This window comes from Pleurodeles waltl, chromosome 9, assembly GCF_031143425.1.
Source record: "Pleurodeles waltl isolate 20211129_DDA chromosome 9, aPleWal1.hap1.20221129, whole genome shotgun sequence".
NCBI classification, from domain to species: Eukaryota; Metazoa; Chordata; class Amphibia; order Caudata; family Salamandridae; genus Pleurodeles; species Pleurodeles waltl.
The window spans coordinates 762774604-762801996 of record NC_090448.1 but is presented as its reverse complement, the minus strand read 5'-3'; the positions used below and the strand labels follow the sequence as shown (position 1 = coordinate 762801996).

The 27393-nt window shown below is 48.5% G+C and overlaps 1 protein-coding gene across 3 annotated transcripts in view; it reads left to right on the top strand.

Annotated features, from left to right (window-relative positions):
- The window catches only part of PACS1 (phosphofurin acidic cluster sorting protein 1), a 1571500-nt gene that overhangs the window by 634634 nt on the left and 909473 nt on the right, over positions 1-27393 (top strand). For all 3 annotated transcript variants that reach the window (XM_069207928.1, XM_069207930.1, XM_069207929.1), the window contains one exon: positions 25675-25734. In XM_069207928.1, coding sequence (XP_069064029.1) covers positions 25675-25734 — 60 coding nt within the window. The remainder of the gene's footprint in view (positions 1-25674; positions 25735-27393) is intronic.

The window sequence follows — 27393 nt, the reverse complement described above, 5'->3', positions numbered from 1 at the left end:
CCAAGCGCTTTGTAATACCACAGTGGGACCTTAACTTGGTCTTAATGGTTCTCATGTGGATGCCCTTTGAGCCGATACAAAGTTGTTCGCAGCATCTCCTGAATTTGAATTCTGTCTTCTGAGTAAAATCTAGGCACTTTCAGTGCAACCGTCATACACCACCTTTTTTGGCAGACAAGTTGAGCTGCGGACTCTGGCGGAATTCTTGCCAAAAATCATGACTTCAAATCAAATCATTAACATTTATAAAGCGCGCTACTCACCCGTGCGGGTCTTAAGGCGCTAGGGGAAAAAGGGGGGGTTATCGCTGTTCGAACAGCCAGGTCTTTAGGAGTCTCCGGAAAGCGGAGTGGTCCTGGGTGGTCCTGAGGCTGGTGGGGAGGGAGTTCCAGGTCTTGGCCGCCAGGAAGGAGAAAGATCTCCCACCCACCGTGGAGCGGCGGATGCGAGGGACAGCAGCGAGTGCGAGGCCAGAGGAGCGGAGGAGGCGGGTGGGGACGTAGAAGCTGAGGCGTCTGTTGAGGTATTCCGGTCCCTTGTCGTAGAGGGCTTTGTGTGCGTGGGTGAGAAGTCGGAAGGTGATCCTTTTGCTGACAGGGAGCCAATGCAGGTGTCTCATGTGTGCGGAGATGTGGCTGCTGCGGGGTATGTCGAGGATGAGGCGGGCCGAGGCGTTTTGAATGCGTTGCAGGCGATTTTGGAGTTTGGCTGTGGTCCCGGCGTAGAGGGTGTTGCCGTAGTCCAAGCGGCTCATGACGAGGGCGTGGGTCACGGTTTTTCTGGTGTCGGCGGGGATCCAGCGGAAGATCTTGCGGAGCATGCGGAGGGTGAGGAAGCAGGCGGAGGACACGGTGTTGACTTGCTTGGTTATGGTGAGAAGAGGGTCCAAGATGAAGCTGAGGTTGCGGGCGTGGTCTGTGGGGGTCGGTGCGGTGCCGAGGGCCGTGGGCCACCAGGAGTCGTCTCAGGCGGACGGGGTGTTGCCGAGGATGAGGACTTCCGTTTTTTCAGAGTTCAGCTTTAGGCGGCTGAGCCTCATCCAATCTGCGACGTCCTTCATACCCTCTTGTAGGTTGGTCTTGGCGCTGGCGGGGTCTTTGGTGAGGGAGAGTATAAGTTGGGTGTCGTCGGCGTAGGAGGTGATGATGATGTCGTGCTTGCGTACGATGTTGGCGAGGGGGCTCATGTAGACATTGAAGAGTGTCGGGCTGAGTGATGAGCCTTAGGGTACGCCGCAGATGATCTCGTGGGTTCTGAGCGAAATGGAGGGAGGTAAACTCTTTGGGAACAGTTTGAGAGGAAGGAGGCGATCCAGTCCAGGGCCTGGCCTTGGATCCCGGTGGAGCGGAGGCGGGTGATTAGGGTGCGGTGACAGACGGTGTCAAAGGCAGCCGAGAGGTCGAGCAGAATGAGGGCGATTGTTTCACCGTTGTCCATCAGGGTTCTGATGTCGTCAGTGACTGAGATGAGGGCGGTTTCAGTGCTGTGGTTGGTTCGGAATCCGGTTAGTGAGGGGTCGAGCAGGTTGTTGTCTTCCAGGAAGGTGGTCAGCTGTTTGTTGACGGTCTTCTCTATTACTTTGGCTGGGAAACTTCCTTTCATGTAGGGCACTCCACAACCCTGCTTGCATTATTTGCTCTCCCTCGACCCTTCATATAGGAGGAGAGGGCCATCAGCTGGACCCCAAAAGTACTTTAAGCTTTTACATTGATCATACACTGTGTGGACGAGTAGCATTTTGTGGGGTTCTCATGAGAGAAGAAAGTGAAAGCTGTGCAAAAGAAGTCCATGTCAAGGTGGATGATCTTCTGCCTCAATATCTGCTACCCACTGACAAGAATACATCTTCAGAAGGTGTGAGAGCCCATTCCACTATACCTAAGGCAGTCACCACTGGGTTGGCTAGCAGAGTGCCTATCCTTGACACCTGTCGACCTAATACCTTGAAGGCCAGATGTGGTAGGTCTGCTGCGGTATCTATTTAAAAATGAGGACTCTGCAGTTGAAAGTAACCATCATATAAACAAGTTACTTACTTTGTGTACACTCTTTCAGGTTGATATTAATCTACCCTCAGATCCCTCTTCACCCTCCCACCTACTTCTATGAAGTGGCCTCTTTTTAGTATCTCAAAAGTTTCCTAATTTGGAGGTTAGCATACTGATACCAACAATTGTTCTTGCTCTGGATCTGAGGGTGTGGAAGGAGAAAAATAAAACTGATAGTGCGCATGGGTGGCACCTATATGCAGGTTCTGTGTCAATTCTGGGGAGGCAGGGAGCTGCACGGTGCCACCAAGTGGCACATGAGAATACTTATGAAGCAAAAACCTCTGTATCCAATCTGGCACCTGGGGAGTATTTTAGGATGAGGAATCTATAGTTAGACAAGGGGCCTGATTACAACTTTGGCGGAGGGAGTTAATCCGTCCCAAATGTGACGGATATCCCGCCCACCGTACTACGAGTTCCATAGGATATCATGGACTTCTAGTATGGCGGGCTGGATATCTGTCACATTTGGGACAGATTAAGCCCCTCTGCCAAAGTTGTAATCGGGCCCAAAGTCTTACCTTTCTCGTTGCGCTGTAGCGGTCAACGTAGTTAACTTTAAAAAAGTGTATGGTTGCTGTAACAGTATGAATGTCAGACAGGACATTAAGGCTCAAATCCAATAAGATTTAAATACTGGTATTAGGTGGCCCTTTACCACTGCATCCAATGTTTAGAGACCTTATATTTTGGGTTTTTCTGCTCACAACCACTCCCTTTCAAGTAAATAATCTAGCATGTACTTGCACTCTCTGAATGTCTAGATCCACTGCATTCCATTTCTTAACACCTTCTTCTTTCATTCTCGCCAGCCACTAATTAAAAATGCGGTGACATGTCTTCGGGTTGGATTTCAATGCCACACCTCTACCTAGTTTGACTCTACTGGCCCCATGTGAAAAATATCTTTCAAATATCACTTAAAGCCCTTTTACAGCTCCCTCTTTAGATTCCCTCTTCCTCCGCAGCAAATATTACCCTTTTACATTCTGGTCAGACGCAGTTAATTTTATTTCTTGTTTCCAGCACATTTGTCTTGATGGATGTACCTTTTATATAGGAAAGAACCCTCTTTTTGGCATGGTTACCCCCACTTTTTGCCTGCTGTCGGTGTGTTTTGACTGTGTTCACTGAGATCCTGCTAACCAGGACCACAGTGACTGTGCTCTCTCCCTCTAAATTTGGTTGATTTGGACTTCACACACCCCACATTCGGCATACTGGTGCCCCCATAGAAGTCCCTATTATCTGATACCTAGGGTATTGGGGCACCGGGGGTTCCTCATGGGCTGCAGCATGTATTATGCCACCGATGGGAGCCCATGTAAAATTTGTCTGCAGGCCCGCCATTGCAGGCTGCATGAAAAGGTGCATGCACCCTTTCACTTCAGGTCACTGCACCAGGTCACTGTAAATCACCCCTGTGGCAGGCAGTGCTTAATTTGCAAACAAAAACATGCCGATGCTCAAAGCTCTCCTCTTAAACACACGCTGCTGCAATTAAGTGTGCGAGCACTGAATACTGACGGAGCGTAATCTTGAAGCCATCTCTGGCCTCATTAATCCATTTAAAGCCACTCCCTGCCCCTTCAGCTCACTCCTGCAGCTTTCTATTTTTCCGCTTTGTGATGCTTTTTCGTTTTTCTCTTCCTCAGTCTTTCCCATATGTGTCTTTTGCTCGCAGTAAATGCTTGAGACAAAAAAATAAGCGCAGACTGTAACGAAATGCCTCCTTGGCATGGTTACCCCCTGACTTTTTGCCTTTGCTGGTGCTAAGTTATGATTTGAAAGTGTGCTGGGACCCTGCTAACCAGGCCCCAGCACCAGTGTTCTTTCCCTAAACTGTACCTTTGTCTCCACAATTGGCACAACCCTGGCACTCAGGTAAGTCCCTTGTAACTGGTACTCCTGGTACCAAGGGCCCTGATGCCAGGGAAGGTCTCTCAGGGCTGCAGCATGTCTTATGCCATCCTAGGGACCCCTCACTCAGCACACACACACTGCTTCACAGCTTGTGTGTGCTGGTGGGGAGAAAATGACTAAGTTGACATGGCACTCCCCTCAGAGTGCCATGCCAACCTCACACTGCCTGTGCAACAGCGACGCATCCAACAGGGACCAGCGACCTCTGAAGCCTCAGAGGACTGCCCTGCAATCAAGGACCAAGAAACTCCTGTGAAAAGCGGCCCTGTTCAACAATCTGCAACTTTCTTGCAACAAAGAAACAACTTTAAAGACTTCACGTTTCCCGCCAGAAGTGTGAGACTTTCCACGCTGCACCCAACGCCCCCGGCTCGACCTGCGGAAAACCAACACTTCAGGGAAGACTCCCCGGCGACTGCGAGCCTGTGAGTAGCCAGAGACGCCTGCAGAGGAACTCCAGAGGCTCCCCCTGACCGCGACTGCCTGTAACAAGGGACCCGACGCCTGGAACCAACACTGCACCCGCAGCCCCCAGGACCTGAAGGAACCGGACTCCAGTGCAGGAGCTACCCCCAGGTGACCCTCTGCCTAGCCCAGGTGGAGGCTACCCCGAGGAGCCCCCCGTGCCCACCTGCATCGTTGAAGAGACCCCCGGGTCTCCCCATTACTTCCTATACAAAACCCAACACCTGTTTGCACTCTGCACATGGCTGCCCCTGTGCCGCTGAGGGTGTACTTTCTGTGCCTGCTTGTGTCACCCCCGTGCCCTACAAAACCCCCCTGGTCTGCCCCCCCGAGGATGCGGGTACTTACCTGCTGGCAGACTGGAACCGGGGCACCCCTGTTCTCCATTGAAGCCTGTGTGTTTTGGGCACCTCTTTGACCTCTGCACCTGACCGGCCCTGAGCTGTTGGTGTTGTAACTTTGGGGTCGCCTTGAACCCCCAACGGCGGGCTACCTTGGACCGAACTTTGAACACTGTAAGTGTTTTACTTACCTGTGAACTTAACCTCTGCTTACCTCCCCCAGGAACTGTTGATTTTTGTCCACTTTTAAAATAGCTTATTGCCATTTTTGCAAAAACTGTATATGCTTTTGTGATTATTCAAGGTTCCTAGAGTTCCTAAGTGAAATACCTTTCATTTGAAGTATTACTTGTAAATCTTGAACCTGTGGTTCTTAAAAAAAACTAAGAAAATATATTTTTCGATCTAAAAACCTATTGGCCTGGAGTAAGTCTTCGAGTGTGTGTTCCTCATTTATTGCCTGTGTGTGTACAACAAATGCTTAACACTACCCTCTGATAAGCCTACTGCTCGACCACACTACCACAAAATAGAGCATTAGAATTATCTCTTTTTGCCACTATTTTACCTCTAAGGGGAACCCTTGTACTCTGTGCACACTATTTCTTACTTTGAAATAGTATATACAGAGCCAACTTCCTACACCGACCCTCAAAAATAAGTGCTGGTGCTCCGCACCGGAAACAAGCAAGCACAAGTTAAGCACTGATGGCAGGCCCTCCTAGCCCAGAGGGCAGGGTGCCGGTGTGTGAGGGCACCCCTGGATGAGCAGAGGTGCTCCTATGAACTCCAGCTCCATTTTCTTGGACTTCCTAAGTGCGGGCAAGCCACTGGTATGCTTTGATGGGCACATTTGGTGTCCTCCTTGCATAAACTGGTTTGCACCAGTCCAGGGAGCCCTGGTCCCTGCTCTAGCGCGAAACTGGACAATGGAAAGGGAAGTAACCACTCACTTGCCCATCATCACCCCAGGGGCGTTGCCCAGAGCTCCTCCAGGTGGCCCTCTGCCATCTTGAATCCAAGATGGGCAGAGGCCTCTGGGAGCATCTGATTGGCCTGACAGGCAGGTGACATCAGATACCCCACCTGAAAGATGGTCACCCCGCTAGGTGACCAGTCCCCCTTCCTGGGCTATTTAGGGTCTCCCCCTTGTGGGGGTCCTTAGATTTGATGTGCAAGAGTCCAGCAGGACTCCTCTGCATCATTTTCTTCACCCTCTGGCCACTGAAACTGCAACTGGACCCTCCAGGAACCGACAAACTGCTTCCACAGTGACAACTCTGCTTGCAACATTGTTTCCAGTGTTTCTTCTAGCAACTGCAACATTTCCCCTGCCGTGCATCGTCCAAGGGCGACGAGTCTTCAGTCCGCACGAGAAGCAAGAACTAATCTCCCTTGGAGTGAAGTAGTCACTCCCCTGCAACCACAGGCACCAACTGCAACGACAACTGGCTTTGTGGATCTCCTCTCTCCCAGAGCTGCATGGATCGAGCATCATGGGTGGTGGTCTGGAGTGGTCCCGTTGGTCCTCTCTGCCAGCTCTTCAACTTTGGAGATGGTCCTTGCCTCGCAGGACAGTACCCCGTGCACTGCATCTCTTGCAGCTACCAAGGCTTGCTGGCATCTCCTTCAAGGGATCTTCAGGCTCCGTGTAGCCCCAGCAGTCTTTCCTGCGAAGCACAGGCCTCTGCGTGCTGCTCCTGCGACTCCTTCCAAGGTGTGATGCCTGGGCCTCACCCTGACTCCTGTGCTTGCTGCCTGTGGGGGCTGCCTCCTCTTCCTGTGACTCTCCTCACTGCTGAGGGTCACCCGGGACTCCCCTCCATGGGTTGAGTCCCCCTGGACCTTGCTGGTCCCCGGCAGCTCTGCATTTCTTCTTCCATGACATTTGTCTTTGACAAGGCTTGTTGGTGGTTTTTCCACACCACTGATCAACTGCAATCCTTCTTCCAGCGTGAGAGGTCGACTGCATCACTTCACGAACTCTTCAGCTCCTTTAGTGCAGCACTACTAACTGTCCTCTTCCACCGTAGATCTGGTCCTGCATCCACAGACGGGTGGATAGTGGCTCCTGCCACAACCGGACACTCCAACATGAACTGGACTTGGTCCTTTCCTTTACAGATCTTCCTCTACCAAGATCCACCTTTTGGTTTCTTGCAGTCTTGTCTGAGTCTTGCAAAATCCTCTTCTGAAGTCCTTTTGGTGGGTTGGCGAAAACCAGGTACTTACCTCTCTTCTCCTGGTCGCTGGGGGGGCACTCTGGTACTACCTTTTGGGGTTCCCAGTTCCTCCAGCACCCCTCTACGCATTCCACTTCCTTGGGTGGGGGCCCGACTTTTGCAATCCACTTTCCTAGTATATGGTTTGTTCTCCCCTAGGGCCTTCACTGCTCACTTGTTTTCACTGTTTTCTATTGCCTTTTATGCTAATCACTGACTCCTAATGTGTATATGAGTGTGTTTACTTATCTGCAGTTGGGGTTTTGCCTATATAGTATTTTGGTATTTACATTACCATAATAAAGTACCTTTATTTTTGTAACACTGCGTGGTTCTTACATGTGTGTGTAAGTGCTGTGTGACAACAGTAGTATTGCATAAGCTTTGCATGTCTCCTAGATAAGTCTTGGCTGCTCATCCACACTTAGCTCCTGAGAGCCTGGATTCCTACATCTCGCTACACCTCACTAACAGGGGATACCTGGCCCTGGCCTAAGATGATGTAACACCGTAGGTTCTCACCACGCCAGCTTCCTACCCAGCACATTTGTCTTGATGGATGTCACTTCTATTTTAAAGTCCCTACAATCTGGAACATTGTTCCTTCGGCTCTTGACTTCACCACTAACCATTTTAATTTCCATATGCTTCTCAGTCAAATTTTTCTCTGGATCGGCTGAAACAAGCACTGCAGCAACTTCAGGTGCATTGTACTTAACTGTTTCAAATTAACCAGTCAGTCAAGTATAATACCGGATCCCAGCCCTTACTAACTAGCCAACAGCACTCTATTTTAAATTGGGCATCAGAGCCTACACCTTCAGTGGAAAAAGTAAAACTCCAAATTTCTTTTGTTTTCATGTTATCGAAAAATCACCACCTGACTTAACCCTAAAGTTCCAGGTCAGAATTATCTCAGAAAGGCATCAGAGTCACTCATATGTTAGCAGTACCCCTCAAAGGCAGCAGGTAGAACTGAAGAATAGTCATTCACATGCCAGCATCCCCCACTTATACACAGCTTGTTGGGGTGAGTGAGGGACATTCGTGAAAGAGTTGCCACTGAAATGCTGGTGGGACCTTTCAGACTAGAGTCTGAAAGATCAGTCATGTCATTACGTGCCAGAAAAACGAATTATGATTTTGCGTGGGGGTGGGGGGGGGCGGAGAGACTCATTCTTTTAACTTTTTAGGTTTAAACACCCTAATTCTCAGTCAGCCTGTCTCTTGTCAGCTTCCATCTGAAAGAGATATGGGGTTGAGGAAGTGTCAGTCCAGTCACAAGACTCCTCAACAATCAGACAAATTTGGCCCTAGGATCTCTGTACAATCATTGGGGCAAATTATAAATCTGTACCTAAAATATTTAAGGTACTTTACTTAGAGAAATCAAGGCTGAGTGGCAGTCTGCCTGTTTATCAACAGTGGTTTTCTTTTACCTAGGTCTAAAGGTTACTGTAAATGGTACTGGAATATCAAATTTTTTAATTCTGCACGATTCCCTATTGCCTTCCCTTCAAAATATCTGAAATCATCTACAAAGATTCTGTGAGCTATCAAGTTTCTTCCAAATGAAACTAGGAGCACCCACACTAGTAAAGTATCATTTATATTGGGACACTAGTGGTAACGTTAGTTGGAAACCTCAAACATTGGCAAAAAACACAGTCTCCTCACATTTCTCTGATGGAAAGTTCTGGATTCAGCAGGGAGAGACAGATTTTCTATCACCCAACGTTTCCACACAAGTCAGCCTATAAAAATGCTACCCTACTTGTGAGGGTGGTCTTAGCCCCGCAATAGGAAGGGGGACAAAATGGAACATGGACACATCAAATTTTTCCACTGAAAACAACCCTGTTTTCGCAGTGTGGATAGCTGTGGATTTCTGGGCTTGTCTGTGCCACCTCCCAGTTAAACCTACCAATAATGTGCATTCTGAAACCTAGACTTTCAGGGCAGTCCAGTGTGGTGAGCCTGTCCTTGACCTTGGTTGTGATCCGTTCCTGTTGCAGGCAGTTGGCACAGCTACATATGTGGGGCAGCGTTTTTATTAGGACAAGTGAGGTAACACTGGGAGCTATACATTTTGTGGATTCCTGCCAATTCCGGAAGTTACAATCACAGAAATGTATGGAAAATGTGTGATTTTAGACCAAGTTTGAGGTTTGTGGGGCATTGTAGGTAAGAAATCCTTGTGGGATTCATGCAAGGCACACCACCCAGGAATCCTCAGGTCTCTACTTTTCAAAAATGTCTATGGTTGGTAGGTTTTCATGAGTGGCAGCCGAGCACAGTCCCAAACATCACAGCTACCCCTATTGTTGATCTCTCCTGTAGCCCTTAAGGACCTTTTGTGTCCCGGGCTACTAGCCTTTCTGCACAAGTGGGGTACCAATGTTGTCGAGAGTTGTGTGGGAACTCTGGGTGGTAGAAAATTTGTGGATCCTTGCAGATTCTGTAACTTTACCACAAAAACATGAGGAAATTGTTTGTTTTCAGCCAAAGTTTGAGGTTTGCTAGGGCTTCTGGGTAAAATTACCTGGTGAGAGCCATGCACTTCACGATACCCCTGACTCTCCAGCATGTGTAGTTTGCCTAAATGTGCAGAATGTATAGGTTCCCTTAGGTGCCAGCTGAGCTAGGGCCCAAAACCTACAGCTACCCATATTACGAAAACAGTGTGGTTTCAGTGGAAAAGTCCATGTTCTGTTTCCATTTTTATGATGTGTGGGAACACAAGGTGGCTGATTTGTGAATCAGAACAGATTCCAGAAATATCCATTAAAAAATGTAAAGGTAGCCATTTACGCAAACTTTCTAGTTTTGCAAGGTATTGTTGGAAATTAAGTGGGATCAATGCAAGTTACTCCACCCCGACACCGCCTGGTGTTCAGCTCACAAAAAAAAAAGAAATGAGGGGCTGTTACTGAAATTTCTCAGTGAAACCACCAGTTATAATGATCTGTTTTGACACCTCCAGAAGTGCTTGCTTCAAGGAACAAATCCTAATCATAGCATCACAATAATGAAACCAAGCTTACAAAAGGTGAACCGTAGCGCCTCGACAAGTCACTTTTTATGGCCATTCACATGCCATTCATGCACCACACACAGGACTTGCATACTCCACAGCATGGCACTAACATCAACATACCCCCACCATTGTAGGGTCCATCACATTCATACACCACAGGATGGAATCACCAAACAAACCACCTCTCATCCAGTCATTAAGCAGTGTGCTCACAAACGCACCACAAGCACACCTCTACACACATATGGGCAGACATGTTGTTCGATCGAGCCTCAACAGGCTTCACAAATAAAAAAATCTTTGACTAAGTTTTGACTGCCTCTCAAGTATTTGCCTCCATGGATGTTCTGAGTTTTGCTGAACACATGTCTAGTAAACCTTTACTAACCGGTCCCATGAAGGCCCTATCAGACTCAGGAAGACGTATCTTTCATGAGCCTTTAGCACACTTGCTGTGCTAAATCCAATGCCTTCCAGTTTGTGAATGTGAGTTAAGGGGTGTCCTAGGACACCTTGAGGCCTATATTTCTAAAACTGAGTGAGCATATCTACCTTTGAAACTAAAGTGAGCATGCTGGTGACAACTGTCCTAGACAACACTCCGACAACTACCCAAGGCTTTAGGTTTTGTTGCTAATGGTACTCTGTGACAACATGGGCTATGTTCCTTCCACCGTTAAGAGCAGTGCGGTAACTGTAACACACTTGTCATATGGCGAACTGAAAATCGAGCACATTCTGACGAAGGATGAAAATGTCAAGATGTAAAGAAATATGACCCATACATGTAATGTTGGGTGCAGAGTTCTGTGTAATGTTATGTGTATTTGTAAAGCGCACTATCACTCGGGAGGGCATCCTGCCCCAGTCACAGGAGCAGTCTAAACTATCCATGAACTCGTCTAGTTCAAGAGCCAAGTCTTCAGCACCTTCCAAGGTTATGAATATTAACACCCTTACTGTCGTTGGCTGACACCTGCACTAAGGGTGTTAATATTCATAACCTTAATCTCGAAGTTATTGTTTGCCTGGAGGAATTTTCCTTTATGAAAAATGGGGCACTCAGCCAGTATTCTGATAGACAACTCATTATACATTCTCTAAAGTGGTAGGATCTCTGCTAGGCTCCTGCCTCTTAATATACAAACCACTCAGACTTTATGACATCTTGCGACATTTTTCCATTCAGCTATAATGATAGGTGGGGATGGTAATAGTGGGATTTCTTAAATGCGACAGCTGCCAAACTATTTTTGGAAGTTTTCCAAAGAACATAAGAGTTTTGCTTGATCTAAGCTCCCCAGGAGCTTGTTCCAAAATGTGGGGGCTATGCTGTAGAAAGTTTTACCTCGCTGCCTTGGAAGCTTGGTTTTTGGTACAACTATTAACCCTTTATCTGTAGAGCTTAAACATCTTCTAGGTACTTCTTAATGCATTATTCTGCTAAGGTAGACCAGTCCTCTGCCATGGTAGGCTTTATATGTTACACATTGGATCGTAAGCATAATTATTTTCCTTACTGGCAACCAATGCAGTGTTTTCAAGTGTGTGTGTATTGATGCAGATTTAGGGAGACCAACTGTTAGTGTTGCAGCCTCATTCTAAGCAAGCTGTAATCCTTTTAGCAAGTAATGTGGAATTCCAGCACACTGTGCTTTTCCATAGTCCAAACCTGAGCCACTGTCTTTCTCAAGGTGTGGTGGGGAGCAGGGGAAAGATCTTGCATAACATTAATAAAGCATAGTGAGACCACCTTTTTATATTCATGGTAAAAGTTAGCTGATTAACAGAATGATCACCCGATTCCTGGGTGGCCAAGCCGGCAATGATGGCGGACGCGAGATTAGGAGAGCTCCACGTCCTGCCTAGCTTATCCGGCGGCATCCAGCGTCTTTGGGGCCGGCGGCGCCCATACGGCAGCTGCGCTGAAGCTCTGCGGCACCCCGGATCGCTGTGATCTCGGGCACTGGCTCCCTCGGGCGGCGCGGAGTTGGGCCGGGCCGGGCCTGCAAGAGTCCGCGGCCTGCGGGGCTCAGGTGAGCGGCAAGCGCCGGGCTTGGCGGGGTGCCCGGCTGTAGTGCTGGTGGGGCCCGGTGACCGGGCCTGTTGAGAGGAATCGCCTGGGGGGACTGCCGCCCCCCGGGAACAACGCAGAGCCTGGGGAGACTTACGGCGTGTGGCGGCAGGGACGGACTTCTGGGCATGGCGCTATCGTGCTGGGAGAGGGGCCTGGGCCTACCCGCTGGCGGCATGGATCGCGCTGCCTGCCTCAGGCCAGTGGATCGGCCTGAAACACCTGGGGGCCTGATTTTGGAGGACTGCAGCCCGGAAGCGGGCGAAAGGAGACAGCGTGCGGGGCCATCGTTGATAGGGCTGCTGTGCTGCTGCACGGCGCCGTCCTGGGGGCGCAAGCAAGCGGGCCTGGCCTTCGTCGAGCTGGTGGAGCATTGACTCGGAAAGCGCCCAGAGTGACCTGAGGGCAGACTTGTTGCTGGTTTTGGCGCTGGTGGCGAGGAGCTGGTCCCCGCCGGACTATGGTGTTGCGAGATTGGGCCATTGATTTGACTGACTGAGAAGGGCCGAAGACTGACCCTGGAGGCCCGTTCTGCCACACGACTGCCACGCTTGTTGAGCTGCTTTCCTGGCTGGGGCCTCCTGATCTGGCTGGGTGTGCAGGTGGGCCCTCAAGCATTGACGCAGGCTGCTTGTCATCTGGTTAGTGGAGTGCTGCCAGTTGGAGTCCACATAGATTCTGGATATGGTGGGGACGGACCGCCTTCGCTCTGGCACTGGAGCCGGGAGGTCGCAGGACGCTGTGGCGCAGGACAGCCAGAAGCTGGATGCTGTGCTGGCCACTGTGGAGCGCATCAGTGACTCGCTGGAGAGAGCTCGCACATCCCTGGAAACCAAGATGGACAAGGTGGCTAGTGACCTTGTCCTACTGCACGCTGACCACCGCAACTTGGTGGACAAGACAAGTAGGATAGAGGCACGATGAGCTGACTCTGGCAACGTCTCGCCTAGAGACCAAAATGGGGGATGCGCTGACACGCATAGGAGAGTTGGAACGCCGTGTTGAAGACGTGGAAGGCCGCACCAGACGAAATAACATACGGGTGGTTGGATTACCGGAAGGTGCGGAGGGCCGTGATGCGGTGGCCTATTCTGAGAACTGGCTTTGGGGGTTAGTTCCAGAAGGTACACTGACCCCATTCTTCTCGGTGGAGCGGGCTCATCGAATCCCTACGCGACCAAGGCCTCCAGGAAGCGGCCCTCCTCCCTTTATAATTCACTTGCTCCACTATGCAGACAGAGATATCATTCTCAAGACTGGAAGATCCTCCCGCCGCATCGAGTGGATGATGCGCAAATAATGCTGTTTCCGGACTACACTCTGGTGGTGCAAAGAGACCGGGCCTCCTACCTACCCTTGAAGCGTAGACTCTGGGCTCTGCGCTTGGAGTACTCTCTCTTATTCCCAGCCAAACTTTGCATCATAGCCGAGAACAATTCTCACTTCTTTACCACGCCTGATGCGGCGTGGGAATGGCTGGGGTCAACGGGCCGCGATGCGGAGAGGAACCTGCTTGCATCGAAGAGTAGGCGCAACCGGGCGAGTCGTGGCCGTAGGGGAGGCGGTGTGACCACTGAAGCTGCGACGTACGCTCCTGACCTGGAGCAGCTTATACAGGAGCGGCGCGAGGCACTGTAGTCCGCGGCGGCTACTAATGCTTCTCCAGCGGCAGCGGAATCGGAAACTGAAATTTCACAGCCTTCTAACTATTGCCCTGCCACGCCGGACCGGCTCTCTGAACTGGGTTTTCCGGAGTGTCCAGCTGTGACCCCTGGTACTGCGGACGATCGTTTTAGGCCCTGCAGGAGCCTACCTGAACGGCTCGAAAATGATGTAACTCTTCGCTTTGCATGAGCAGTGCGTCTGGTCTATAGAGATGACATGCTATTCAATATGTGCTGACAGATGGCGCGACTGCTAAAACATGGGATACTTAGCTGGCAGACTGTGCAGCTTTTGCTGGTATCGTAATTGTTTCAGATCACTGTTTAAGAGCGCAGCTCGCCGCCGGCCCCCCCACTCTGTTATCCACTTTAGCTGGGGTGACTGGCTTAGTGCGCACTCATTTTTGTGTGACGTGGCCTACCCCACTGTCCTACTAGCGGAGAATTAATATGTGTGATTATTTTGTTGACTGTAAGAATTGTTGGGTTTGGACGGGAACCGGTTGTTCATCTGCTCTGATGGTATTGGTTTTGTTATGGTTATTTGGAGGCTATCCTTAAAGTGTCTGACTGGGTGCTGGGAATCTGCCATTGTATGTACAGTCTTACGCTTAAGGGCAGGGCGGGTAATGCATAGGCACGCCGACCTGATGCTGCTATGAACCCATATATTGAGATTACTTGGAACGTGTGCGGCATACACACGCCTAAGCGCAGGTACTCCATATATTCATATCTTAAAATGCACTTCGTCCACCTTGCCTTTCTGCAGGAGACCCATTTGGCTCTCTCGGGGCTTCCTCGCTTGCAGCGGCGTTGGAGAGGGCAATTATATGCAACAGGCCACTCTACCTACGCCAGGGGAGCCCTGGTCTGGATCAAGCCGGGTGTCCCCTTTGTAGCAGAAGACCAAATCATAGACAAGCAAGGGAGATTCGCCCTGGTGCGTGGGCGGCTTGCGGGCCGGGCCATAGTGCTAGGCTCTATATACTCCCCAAATGTGGATCAGACCTTTTTCCTGCACACTTTGTCTCCACAATTGTCGGGTTGGAGTGAATACCCTTGGTTACTGGGAGGGGATTTCAACAGTGTGCTAGATATTGACTTAGATAGTTCCTTCCCCCCATTGCCTACATTGCCTACCGTGGCAGCTGCGTGGGGGCTGGCCACCTGGACCCAAAACTGGCGCCTGATAGATATATGGCGGCAGCAGAATGTCACAGACAGAGTTTACTCGTACTATTCTGTCCTGCACTACCTGCATGTGCGCCTTGACAGAATACTCTGCACACAAAACTTGACCTCTGCGATTGTGGACGCGGACTCTTTAGGACGCACACACTCCGACCACAACACACAGACTGTGCGCTTGGACTGGGATATTTCCTCTCCAGCTGTCCCTACTTGGAAACTCAGAACTCCTGGAGGATGCAGCATTTAAAGCATCGCTAGATGCGGCGAGCCCTGAATTTTTTTAACATAATGACGGCACAGCCTCCTCGGGCCTGTTAGAATGGGACGCCTTTAAGGTCTTCATCCAAGGCCACTGTATGGGGATCCAGTGGAATCTGCGCCGCTCGATGAGCATGACCTTGCCGATATAGAACGAGGCTTGCTGCGCCTAGAGAGGGAGGCTGCTCGAAGCCCAGCAGAAGTGGCCCTGTTGTCCAAGGTCTGCGCCAAGCGCTTATCCCTACTCGAGCGGCTGCGTCGCTTGAATTATGCTGCTCACTCGGCGCGAACGCACACTTCAGCAGACAAGTCGGGCAGACTTCTGGCCTGGTTTAACAGAAGCGATCGCGATCACGACCCAATTATGGAGATTCACTCAGAATCTGGTCGCCTGCTTCACACACCTGTGGAAATACACTCTGCGTTTACGCAGCATTATAGGACGTTGTACGTCTCAGCTGCGACTTCCTCCGAGCGGTCCTGCGCTGAGTTCCTCTCTGGGGTGGAGCTTCCTTGTATGACGGCTGACCAGAGGACCGCGCTGGAGGAGTCTCTCGACCTCACTGAGATACAGGCCAGTATCCGTGAGCTGTCGGCTGGCAAGACATCGGGCCCAGATGGTCTGCCGGCCGACTTCTACAAGGCATTTGTATCAATCCTTGCACCCTGGCTACTCCGTGTCTATGAGGAGGCAGTGCAGAGGGGATTTTTGTCGGCATCCCAGAACGAGGCGATGCTTGTGTCCCTTCCCAAGCCCAACAGGGATCCGGCGGAGTTGGGCTCGTACAGACCATTGGCAATGCTCAACATGGATTATAAAATACTGGCCAAAACCCTAGCAACGCTACTAGCGCCTATGATGTCGGGACTGGTGCACCCGGACCAAAATGGGTTTGTACCTGCGAGAGATCATCACACATTAGGCGGTTGTTCCGTGTCATGCGCTATGCGAGACAGGACTGGCCGCGGGCGGGGGATGCCTTGTCCTCGACCTGGAGAAGGCTTTTGATTCCTTAGAGTGGCCTTACCTCTTCGGGGTCTTACAGCGGTTCAGCATTGGGCCACTTCTTATTCGTATGGTTAAGCTTCTATACGCTAATCCTCAGGTCTGGGTCAAGCTGGGGGCCATTATATCAGAGCCAGTAAATGTGTGCAGAGGTACAAGGCAGGGTTGTCCCCTTTCCCCGCTGCTGTTTTCCCTCGCCATGTAGCCGTTGGCAGCGTTTCTGTGCGACAGGGTCTCAGGTTGGGGAATTGCCCTGGGAGATGTCCTGCACGTGGCATCACTGTATGCCAATTACCTTTTTGCTGTATTTTAGGGATGTCACGCAAATCCCTCCAGAGGTTGGGACTTTGCTGCAGCAGTTTGCCTTGCTGTCATGCCTCTTCCCTTTTGACCCCGTGGTTTCGAACCCAGAGCTTTGTCTCTCTGGAAATACTGTTCCTTGGCAACCTCACACATTCAGATACTTACGCATCCGTATTTACCACCATGAGGGACACCTAATTGATGGAAACCTTAAGAGAGCGGTGTCTTCCATCAAATCCCAGATGGCTTTCTGGCAGACGCTGCTGCTGTCGGTGGCGGGTAGGATAGCACTGCTAAAAAAAATAGTCTTACCGCGCCTATTATATTACTTTTCCAACCTCCTGCACTATATCCCGGCCAGTTTCTTCAGGAGCCTGGAGCCCACGCAGAGGGAATTTATTTGGAATGGGGGGTGCTGCAGAGTTGCACTGAGAAAATTGTATATGCTGTTGGAGAAGGGTGGCCTGTCGGCCCCTAACCTGGAGCACTACTACTTGGCCTCTCAGCTCCAGTGGGTGTCCAAATGGCTAGCAGGCTTTCACCTTACAGACATGGCGACCACTGAGGCCCCCGGTCCCTCATGCAGGTGTCCCATTTATTTCATCCGCTCACACGAGCGGCGTTGCCGGGGCAGATCTTCCTCAGGGTGGCCCACACCTATTACCAAAGGTCCCTGCGCCTTACAGGGGGGACTGTCCCGTATGCCCCAACTTTGGCGCTGTTGGGTACTCCTCGCAGCCCCAAAGTTACGTCAGGTCCCGAACTACGTGCATGGCATGCGGCGGAGTTGTATACGTTGGGCGACCTGTACAATGATGGTAAACTGATCTCGTTCCCCGAACTGGTTCAGGAGACAGGGCCTGCCTGCAGGACAGTTTCTACTATATAATTCACTGTTGAGGTCTTTAGCATCTAAGTGGGGTGACCTGTCAACTGCTCCCCCAACACATCTGCTGGTACAGTACATGCATGTGATGGGCAGGGACAGCACCTGATTAGGTGGTTCACTGACGCGTTACGCACGCACACAACCCCAGAGTGCGCCACACGGCGTGCGGCCTGGGACACAGATGCGACCACCTCATTCACAGATGCGCAATGGAATTCTGCCCTCTCCAGCCACATTAACATACCCCGTAACTCCAGATTTCGCCTGATGCAATTCTATATCATTCATATGGCATACCTCACTCCAGCTGGCATTAACAGATATTTTTCTCGTTGCGATGCAGCTTGCCCCCGTTGTTCCTACATTAATGCAGATATGATTCACATGCTATGGCCCTGTCCATCCGTACATTGTTTCTGGAGAGCAGTGGTAGACTGCTTGTCGGAGTGCACAGCGTGCTCGGTTCAGTTTACATGGGAGGTCTGTATGCTGAGTCTCTTTCCCAGGGGCACGCGACATAAAGCTGCTGCGAGATTTCTGGATCTAGGCTTGATAACAGCTAAGCGCCTGATAACCCGCAGGTGGAAGTCGCAGACCCTCCAACTGAGCGGGCCTGGAAGTACTTGGACAAGTGCGGAGGGAGTGGCATTAAGACCGGAGGATGCACTAGGGTTGCGCAGGTATCCGTTGTCAGACAGCCTGGAGACAATGATGGCGTGCTTACAGGGCTCAGGATCGGACTCAGGTGCAGAGGAATTAGTCTAGCAGCTGTGGTGGGAGCGCCCCCAATCCAGACGTGGGAGCGCGAGTCTGAGCATGCCTGAGCATGGGTTGTTGGCTCAGTCTCTGTTTTTGGGGGTGTGGCTTGGTCCTATACAGGCGGCGGTTGTCTGCAGTTTGGATGTGTTCCCGTCCTATATTGGTATGAACGGGTGCGGCAGGGGGGTTTCTGCACACACGAATACGTGCTCAATTCAAAGTCTATTACCTGAAGAAATAGCACTCCAACGTTTGAACTTGTTCTTATTGCTATCTGTTGTTTGACTTAGTGGGGCATCTATCGTCCTCCAGGTTATACATGAGTCTAAAAATGTCAATGCACGGTCATTTTCTTTTGCTGTCATGTGTCAATAATTCCTGCTCTATGTAAAAAAAAAAAAAAAAATAATGTTTTACATGAACACTCGATTCCTGGTGTTAGATACAGGTATGCAGGAGTTGCCTAGCCAATCTGGCCACAATTAAGGGGACTATTCTGGAAACTGCCTGCCAGACAGAATTAACTCTCTATCTGTGAAAAACACAGTGTTCTTGCATCAAGCTTGATTATTCAGTCAGGCAGGGGAAAAACACCACTGCGGAAAAAAACAGGGCCATGCCATGCCTGGCAGCTATGCCTCTCTGGTCCAAGAACTCTCTCAACTCATCTACCACTGTGACGAGGGCCACCCCAGTATTATAGGTGAGCTTCAGGCTCTGGTTTCTAAGCAGTGCACCATCCTTTGTTCAAGTTAACCTCTAGTATACCACTTCCAATGTTTTCATTTGCATTTCTAAATGTTCTCACACCTCAACGCTGGTTTTATTCATCCTGGAGGATGCCAAGATCTACCACCCATTGTTTTGAAAGTGTCGCACAGTATACCTTCGCTAACGTCTCACTCATTCTCTGACATGTAAGTATTAATACAGTTAAGTACTTCCTCCCTAATGTGTTTGTTATGTAGTAGGATATCTCTGCCTCATTTTCCTAACTTTTCGTGAGTTGCTAGAGATGGAAAAGGTTAGGGAGATCTGATATGACAAAGCTACGCAGACAATATCTGACAGGTGCCATAGTGAAGTTAGAATTTTTTTTGTTTTGTTTTGCCAATGATTTTGGCGCAGTTTGATGAATCATAACATTTTCAAAACTAGTTTGCCACTCACTTCTGCTGCTGTCTTGAAAGTTTTGGGTTGATTCGCGAAGCTGGCGCTGAAAAAAACAAGGGGGGGGGTCCCAGGCATTTTCCCATGGGGTCTTTAGGCATGACTACAGCCTGAACCGCTGAACGGAATTACACCAAATTTGGCGGGAAGCTAGATCTTGGTGTGCAGATCATGTTTTTGTGATTTTGGCGTAAATCCATTCAGTAGTTTTAGAGTATTCAAAGGAAACCCCAATTTGTATATCTAGGGACACGGAGGCTCCACAGATCTGGAGATTTCAAGCTGATATCTGATTGGTAGCCAACACATCAAACAGGAAGTGTTGGCAACCATTTTAGGACTGCCATCTTGGGCGAGTCCCCCGCCAAAAAAGGTTGCAGTGTAGGAATACCCTGACCAATGAGCCTCACCAGGGCAAAAAAACATTTAAAAAAAAAAAAAAAAAAGTTTCATAAAAAATAGAAGATGCGTGAATCCAGCGAGAACTTAAATTCTTTTTAAAAAAACAACTGGGCATGGTCTCCCGTGCTTGTTTACAATATAGTCCCCATGTGGGTCAGGTCCCGGGTCATACAGCGGTTATATATATATTTTTTTTTAAAGTGGAGGGGCTGTGCACTGAGCCTCCTCCTAAGGCTCTTTGGAGCCCCAAAGAATACCACCTCTCCGGGGCTTTTGGAAAATATTGCAGGGGGACTGGGCGGACAACCCCTCCATTGAACTCTAATGAGCCCCCAGGACAACCACCTCCCTGGTGCTTGATTTTTAAAATGGAGGGGGCCGAGCGGATCCACTTCCAAGGTTTGTTTGAAGCCCTGGGGACCACCACCTCCCTGGTGCTTACTTGAAAACTTTGAAGGGGGCCTGAACAGATCCCCTCGGTCCTGGGGAACACTATCGCCCTGGGAAGTAATTTAACTAAAACTGGGAGGGGGACCCTGCGGGCTGTGGACCACCTCCTCCCCAGGGCTGGCACGTGCAAACTAAAGGAGGGGAGGCCGCGCAGACCCCACTCCTCCTGGAGCCGTTAAAGGCACTGGGGACCGCCACCCCCGAGGGCCTGCTCATGCTATCACACGAGGTGCCCACCCTTGGGGATAGCAGTTTGCTTTTGCTTCCAGGAACCGTGACAGCTCCTGCGAAGCAAGACCAAATACTAACTCTGTTCTCAGCAAGCGGGAGCTAGAAAACTGCTTCAGCTCGATGGGAGTGGGGTTCCGTGGCCCAAAATCAGCCCAGGGAGGAGGGGCCACACAACCCCCTTCCCCTTCTAATAATTATCTGGGTCTCGGAGAATGGGGTCTTCAGAACAACATTGGCCCGGGAAGGGGGGGCCATGTGCCCATCTAATCCCCCTCCTATTTTAGTAATTGCCCAGGCCTGAGCGATTGGGTCCCTTCGGCCCAAATCAGGCAGGGGAGAGGGCCTTATGGGGGTTGGTCGCAGGGTCAGGGTGCAGGCCAGGCACTGAAGCAAACCCCTGCTGAAGGCATGAATGGCGAGAGCTTGGGTTCTTATAGGAATTAGGTCACAGGGCCTGGCAACAGGTCAGACCCTGCAGTCAACCCCGACACCCAAGGCCGTGTGAGGCACGGCATTGGGTGCTTATAGGGGGTTGGCTGCAGGCCCTGCGTCCAACCCCCGCTGCGCACACTCAAAGGCTGTCACTTAACATTGAAAAAAGACATAGAACTTCACTGAACAACACAAAGTTTAGAGGGACATTATAGTTAGGAAACAGAATTATAAAAACAAACAAAGAAATTCACTTAAACAAAGGTTACAGGGACGTTATAGTTAGGTTTATATTTTGCTTGCTTAAAATCGTAGACAATAAGCAGTTATAGTTATCTCAAGTAATTAGAATTCTTGCCCTAAGGTAACTGTAACTCGCGCCCTCGCCATGCACTGCTAATTACCCCACATATTACATCACTCATAACATCTTCTGTGACATCAGTGATAATATCACTGCAGCATTTGCAGTAAAGTTTTTGATGACAAAACTGTGCAGGAAGGGGGCGCGAGTTATAGTTACCTTAGGACACGAGTTAAAGTTACTTGAGATAACCATAATTAAAGAATTTCTATGGTTTTGTGCGAGTAAAGTACGACCCTAACTATAACGTCCCTGTAACTTTTGTTTAAGTGAATATATATATATATATATATATATATATATATTTGTAGATCTAGATATCTATCCTACCTGTCTTCTGGCTTTTCGCCAGTAGGTAGCTGTAGTTAGGACCTAGTTTCCATAGATAGGAAGAGTATTTTTTGTTTTTCCAATAACTTTGGCGCCATTTGACATAGCTTCATGAAATTTTCAAAACGTATACTTCAGTCAGTTTAGCTGCTGTCTTTAAAGTTTTAGAGTGATCCATCAAGCTGGGGTTGAGAAAAAGGGGGGGTTCTAAAACATGTTTTCCCCATTCTTTTTCCACAGGGTCTTTAGACATGTCTACAGCCCAAACCACTGAACGTAATTACACCAAATTTGGCAGGAACCTAGGTCTTGGTGCACAGATTGTGCTTTTTTGATTTGGTGTAAATCTGTTAAGTAGTTTCTGAGATATTAACGGCTAACAAATATAGATATTTATGGAAGCGGATCCTCTGTGAATCCAACTCTCCCCGTGCTGATATCTGATTGACTCCCAACACTTCAACAAGGAAGTGTTGGCAGCCATTTTGGAACTCTGCTTCATTTGAGTCTCACAAAAAACATAAATAAAGAAAAGGGGACAGGGTAGGGATACCCTGAGCCCCTTACCTTGGTGCAGAGGTCCCAGAGGGTCCCCGCCAGGACTAAAAAAAGCATTGAAAAAAAAACAAAATCAGTGGGCGGATCTGCAGACGTTTTCGAGATTTTTTTTTTTTTTTTTTAAAGCATGTTCTCCTGCCCTTTTCTTTTATTTTGCCCCCGGGTGGGCCAGGTCCCGGGGGCATTGGGGGTGGAGAAAAGGAGGAAGGTGCACAGGCCCCCCCTCCTAGGGCTTATAATAGCCCTGGGACCACCACCTCCCCAGGGCTAAGATACAAAAATATGCGGGGGCCCCATGCCCATTGACCACCACCTCCCAGAGGGAAAGATACATTTATAATAGTGGGGGCACTGTGGATCTCCGTGCGTTCCGGGGACTACCTTCTCCACAGGGCTAATTTCTAAAGATGGAGGGGTGCCGAGCGCCACCCCCAACAAGGAGCCATAGATGGCCCTGGGGACCGCCACCCCCATCGAGGGCTGGCTCCTGCTACCTCCTGAGGTGTCCATCCTCTGGAGGTAGCTGTTTGCTTTTTCTTGGTGGGAGCTGACAGCTCCCACCAAGCAAAAGCAAACAGAACTCCGCTTTCTGCAAGCGGGGGCTGTCAAACAGCTCCACTTGCAGTAAGTGGAGTTTCCATGTGTTTCTCTGCACCCAAATATGTGTGCAGGGAAACAGATGGAAACATTGCTCCTGCAAGCAGGGAGTTGCTATAAAGCAGTTTGCTGCTTGCAGGAGCAGTGCCGGATCCCGCAGGAGTTGGGAGCCGGCTTGGACCGCAGTGGCTTTGAGGCTCCACCCGCAGGCCCTGTGGAAGTGCATATTTGCAGTTCCACCTTGATAATTTTCTGATGAAGACGATTGAGGGAAATCACATTGGCAAAGTTACAAACAGATCACTAGAGTCTTAACATTCTATGTACGGCTGTAGTGTAGAAGATGCATTATACAGTTACCTAAGGAGGTAGCACTAAGTAATTAGCCAGTAGAAAGTATTCTAGTTGGGTCGATATTTTGCAGATAACGGTGGCCTCTTCTGGGATAGATACAGATGGCAGGATTCATTCTGGCACGATTCTCATTTTACAGAAAGTAAACCTCAGCCGCAAGCACTTTCAGAAACCAAGCAGGTGCCCACGATGCATCCGCTCATAATCAGCCTAACTTTGTCCACGTGGTCAAAGCAAAGCATGTGTGTTTTCTCTGCATTTTCACCTTGAAAAGGTATCTGTAATGCTTGATGGAGTTGTTTGTATCCTTGCCTTTTTTGAGTGCAATATCTCATGTAGTGACCGTGACGAATGGATTCTTTCTTGTCAACTGCTGCTTAAACTCAACCCTAACAGGTGTGGGGTTGGTTGTTTATGAGGGGTTTACTGCAGGCCAGGTCATAATAAATAAATAGAAATTCACTGAAAAGTCAAAGGTTACAGGTACATTATAGTTAGGTTCTGAATTTACTCGCATAAAACCATAGAAATTCAGTAGTTCTAGTTAGTTATTTCAAGTAACTATAACCCGCGCTCTAAGGTAGCTATAACTCATGCCCTCGCCATGCACTGCTAATTACCCCAGATATTACAGCACTCATGGCAACTCCTATAACGTTATTGGAAATGTCAATGAAACATTAGCATTCAAATTATTGAAGAAAATATAGTACATGGCGGAGGGCGCGAGTTATAGTTACTTGAAATAACTGACTATAACTGCTGAATTAGAGTAAATTCAGAACCTAACTGTGAAGTCCTGTAACCTTTGTTTTTTCAATGAATATATATAATATATATATATATATGTATATATATACTCATCAAAACTGTCAATGATTTGACTGTGTTATTCGACATAACTTGCAGGAGCACCTCTGTGAAAAGGAGATTCGCTGTATCTCCTCATTTGGTGGAACAGGAGGAGGGATGCTGCCTTGGGTAACGTGGATTTGAGGTGGAACCAATCTTTTCCAGTCTAATGCATTTCCTGAATCTAGCAGCTGTCCCATTTCTATCCCTGCATCTTCAGCATCACTGAGGGCTTTGGAGGTGCACAGAGACCTCTAGGGTTAAATCAAATTAGTTTTAGCAATGGGAAGAATAAATGATGAAAATGTGCTAACAAGTATGCATATTCTTTTGTGTACCACCACATAATTTGAGTAAGAGAAGAAGGTCCTCTCTGAGACACTAAATTTCCCCCAAGTCTTTTAACAATATTAACAAATGTAGCAAGCACCCAACGTAAGAAACTATTGCAGTCATTTCTAACCCCTATAAGAGTTTTGGGCATGATCAACATTGGTTACATAAACAATAATCCCTCAACTCTCCTCACCCCAAACATGGCACAGGTTTTGCTAAATAATATTAACCAAATTACCAAAGTGGGATACCAGCATTCCTCATTCTTCTCTGAACCTCGGCTGCTGAGTTTGGTGCCTGTAGTATCCCTGATATGGATTGTTGTGTTGCCATTCAAGTATTGGGTGTGATCTTTGCGAACACATACTGTACACCAAAAGCATTGGGCCAACTTCTCTGTTAGAGCCTGACATCAAGAGAATGCTTCATTCTATGTGGTGCCTGCATCAAAGCAGGCTCCCACAGGCCCATGTGCATGTCTTGGTAAGTAATGAGTTTTACTTAACCCAAATTAAGATGGCGGTCTTTTAAACCGGGGGCCTACCAATTTGAATCCTGCTTCCTTTATGAAGCATGGTTGGGCACAGTCTATCCCCTTCTATTTCCAACACTCACCACAGGTGAAGGCACGTGAGGCTCTGGTTATACATGCGAGGCACAACCTGACTACCATTGGCGTAGCTGTGTTCATGGCAAGAAGCATTAAATTCAGCTTATAGGAATGGGTATCACTTTATAAAACTTTATTTGGGTTGTTGCATAGGCATGTACCCTTTGTAGAACTTTGCAGGGTACCTACTTGGGCACACGTGTCCCTCCTATATGTCTTACCTGATTGCTGCAACCTCCCATAAAAATGTTTTCTTTGCAGAAATGTTTTGTCCCAACCCTTTTGCTTGAAGCTTTATTTTTTGTTTTCCTCTTACAGCATTTTTCAGCCTGTTAAATTATGTTCCTAAGTAGTTGAAATCGAAGTAAAGTGAGAATGACTAAAGAAAATGCTGTCATGATAATTTTGGTATTCTTTGGTGATTTCCCCCCTTCACAACACAACCCTAATATATCCCTTGTTAAACACATACTTGCTATAACCTTCCATCGCAGAAAGAAATGCGGAAACTGGACTGAGGTAGTTGAGGATCAGTCTCTACCACTAGAGTCCTAAACAAATTTGGAGAGAAAACGTCATTATAAAAAAGCATTTATCTGATCCATGCAGTCATCCTAAACCATTCATAAGGAGGAAGGGATAGAAATAGGTGTACCGGAGTCTCCTAACTCAGGCCCCCATTTATGTCTATCTTTGAATCACTTTCAGCCCAATATTCCTCAAGATGATTGTGCAGGTTCTGTTGTTAGTATATTGGCATTACAAAGCAAATAATCTAATGTATTCTTTTTTTTCTATTCAGCAACCAAATATTAAACAGAAATTTGTGGCCTTACTGAAAAGATTTAAAGTATCTGATGAGGTAACGTATGTTGCTATTTGTGTATGTTGCATGTTATATTGACATATAAGTTGATATTGATGTGTTTATTGAGTAAGGAATACATTGAAAAGACCAACTTATTAACGGCAACGTCATAAAGTATTAATCTTCATGAGGTGCTTCTACAGTGTGAATAGCATAGATTTGTCAGGTGTGCCCCTCCATGGGGAACTGAACAGGGCTATAGCACTGATGGAGGGGTAATGAGTGGAATCTGGGTTATTAGTTTTGAGAAATTTGGATATTTTAATCCAATTCTTCAACAGGGCCCAAGCGTTACTGTGCTTCGTTTTAAGGAGTTCACCAGACCTGGCAAGGAAACCTCTCCCAAGGTATGCAAGTCCACACATACCATCTGGGCTTCTATCTTTTTTTCGGAGCAAAGATTATCTGTGCAAAAAACCCATTCAGTTTAGGTTGCTGTGTTCCTCTGCTCATCTGATGTACCTCCCTCTCTTCCAAACCTGAAAAGAAGACTCCCAATGTTCCCTCTTTTGAGCAGTTTTAAGACGTGGGCAAAGTCGACAATTACTGAGGTTCCCTAATATCCCTAACTTCCCATGGGAAATGGTGGTGATCAGGCCAGTCAGAAGACTCTTATTTTCTAAAACCTCTGTCTCTGCCTACCTCAACCTCTACCTCTGACTCAATCCCTATCTATCCTACCTTACCGTTCTCTACCTTTCTCTAACCATCCCTTTCTCTACCATACTTATTTCCCATCTTGTTCATCACTCTCTCTCGCTCTCCCGACTTTGCTTACCATCTATTGCCACTCCATACTTCTCTGCAACCCTCTAACTTATTTTTACCTTCCTCTGTCTTGTCTCTCTCTGTGTCCCTGGGAACTCCTGAAGATTTAACCTACATTTGTAGGCAGTACGCTAGCTCAGATTGTACACACATCTACAGCCACTGCTTAAAGACTCTTCTCCTGCTTTTCTGTCTGTGTTGCACCTTTAGTCTGATAGAGACTTCTAGACAGATTCCTTACCTTAGAGTTCTCCCCACGTTCTAAACTTGATCCAGAACTGTTTCTCAGCAAGTCCCCTTATGCGCCAGTAGGTTGCATTATTTGGCTACGTGTGACGTTAGCATCGTCCATGCTGGAAGTGATGTGCACGGTGCCTGTATAGGCAGCACTCTGACCTCTGTTCCTTCTTTTTCGTGCCATAAGCACGGATCCAGATCAAGTTCCCCTTGGTCACCATTTTGACTGACTTCTTTTGACGTTTTGTTGTACCTTTACACCAGTGTGCTTTTTTCAACCCGTTTTAGAAATATTTTCCCTAAAAAACAAACTTATGGTGCCTGTCACAGGCAGGCATCTGGACAGACTCCCACTTGGTGTGCCTTTGGTACCTGGAGCTGTACCACAACTCCAAGGCCTGCCTGGATTGTAAGACCATGAATCCCAAGGCCAACCGCAAGCTAGCCATGAATCTCCTGGCTACTCAACACTCATCTTCGCACCAGGTCCTGGTTGGGAGGGAGTTCCCAGGACTGCACTTTTATTCGTTCATGGTGGTAATCATTGCGACACAAGACTTCTTCAGGTAAGTCTCACAAGAAGAAGTCCAAGAAGTAGAGCCTCTCCCCACTGGACCAAGACATCGGAAGAGGCGCAGGATCAACACC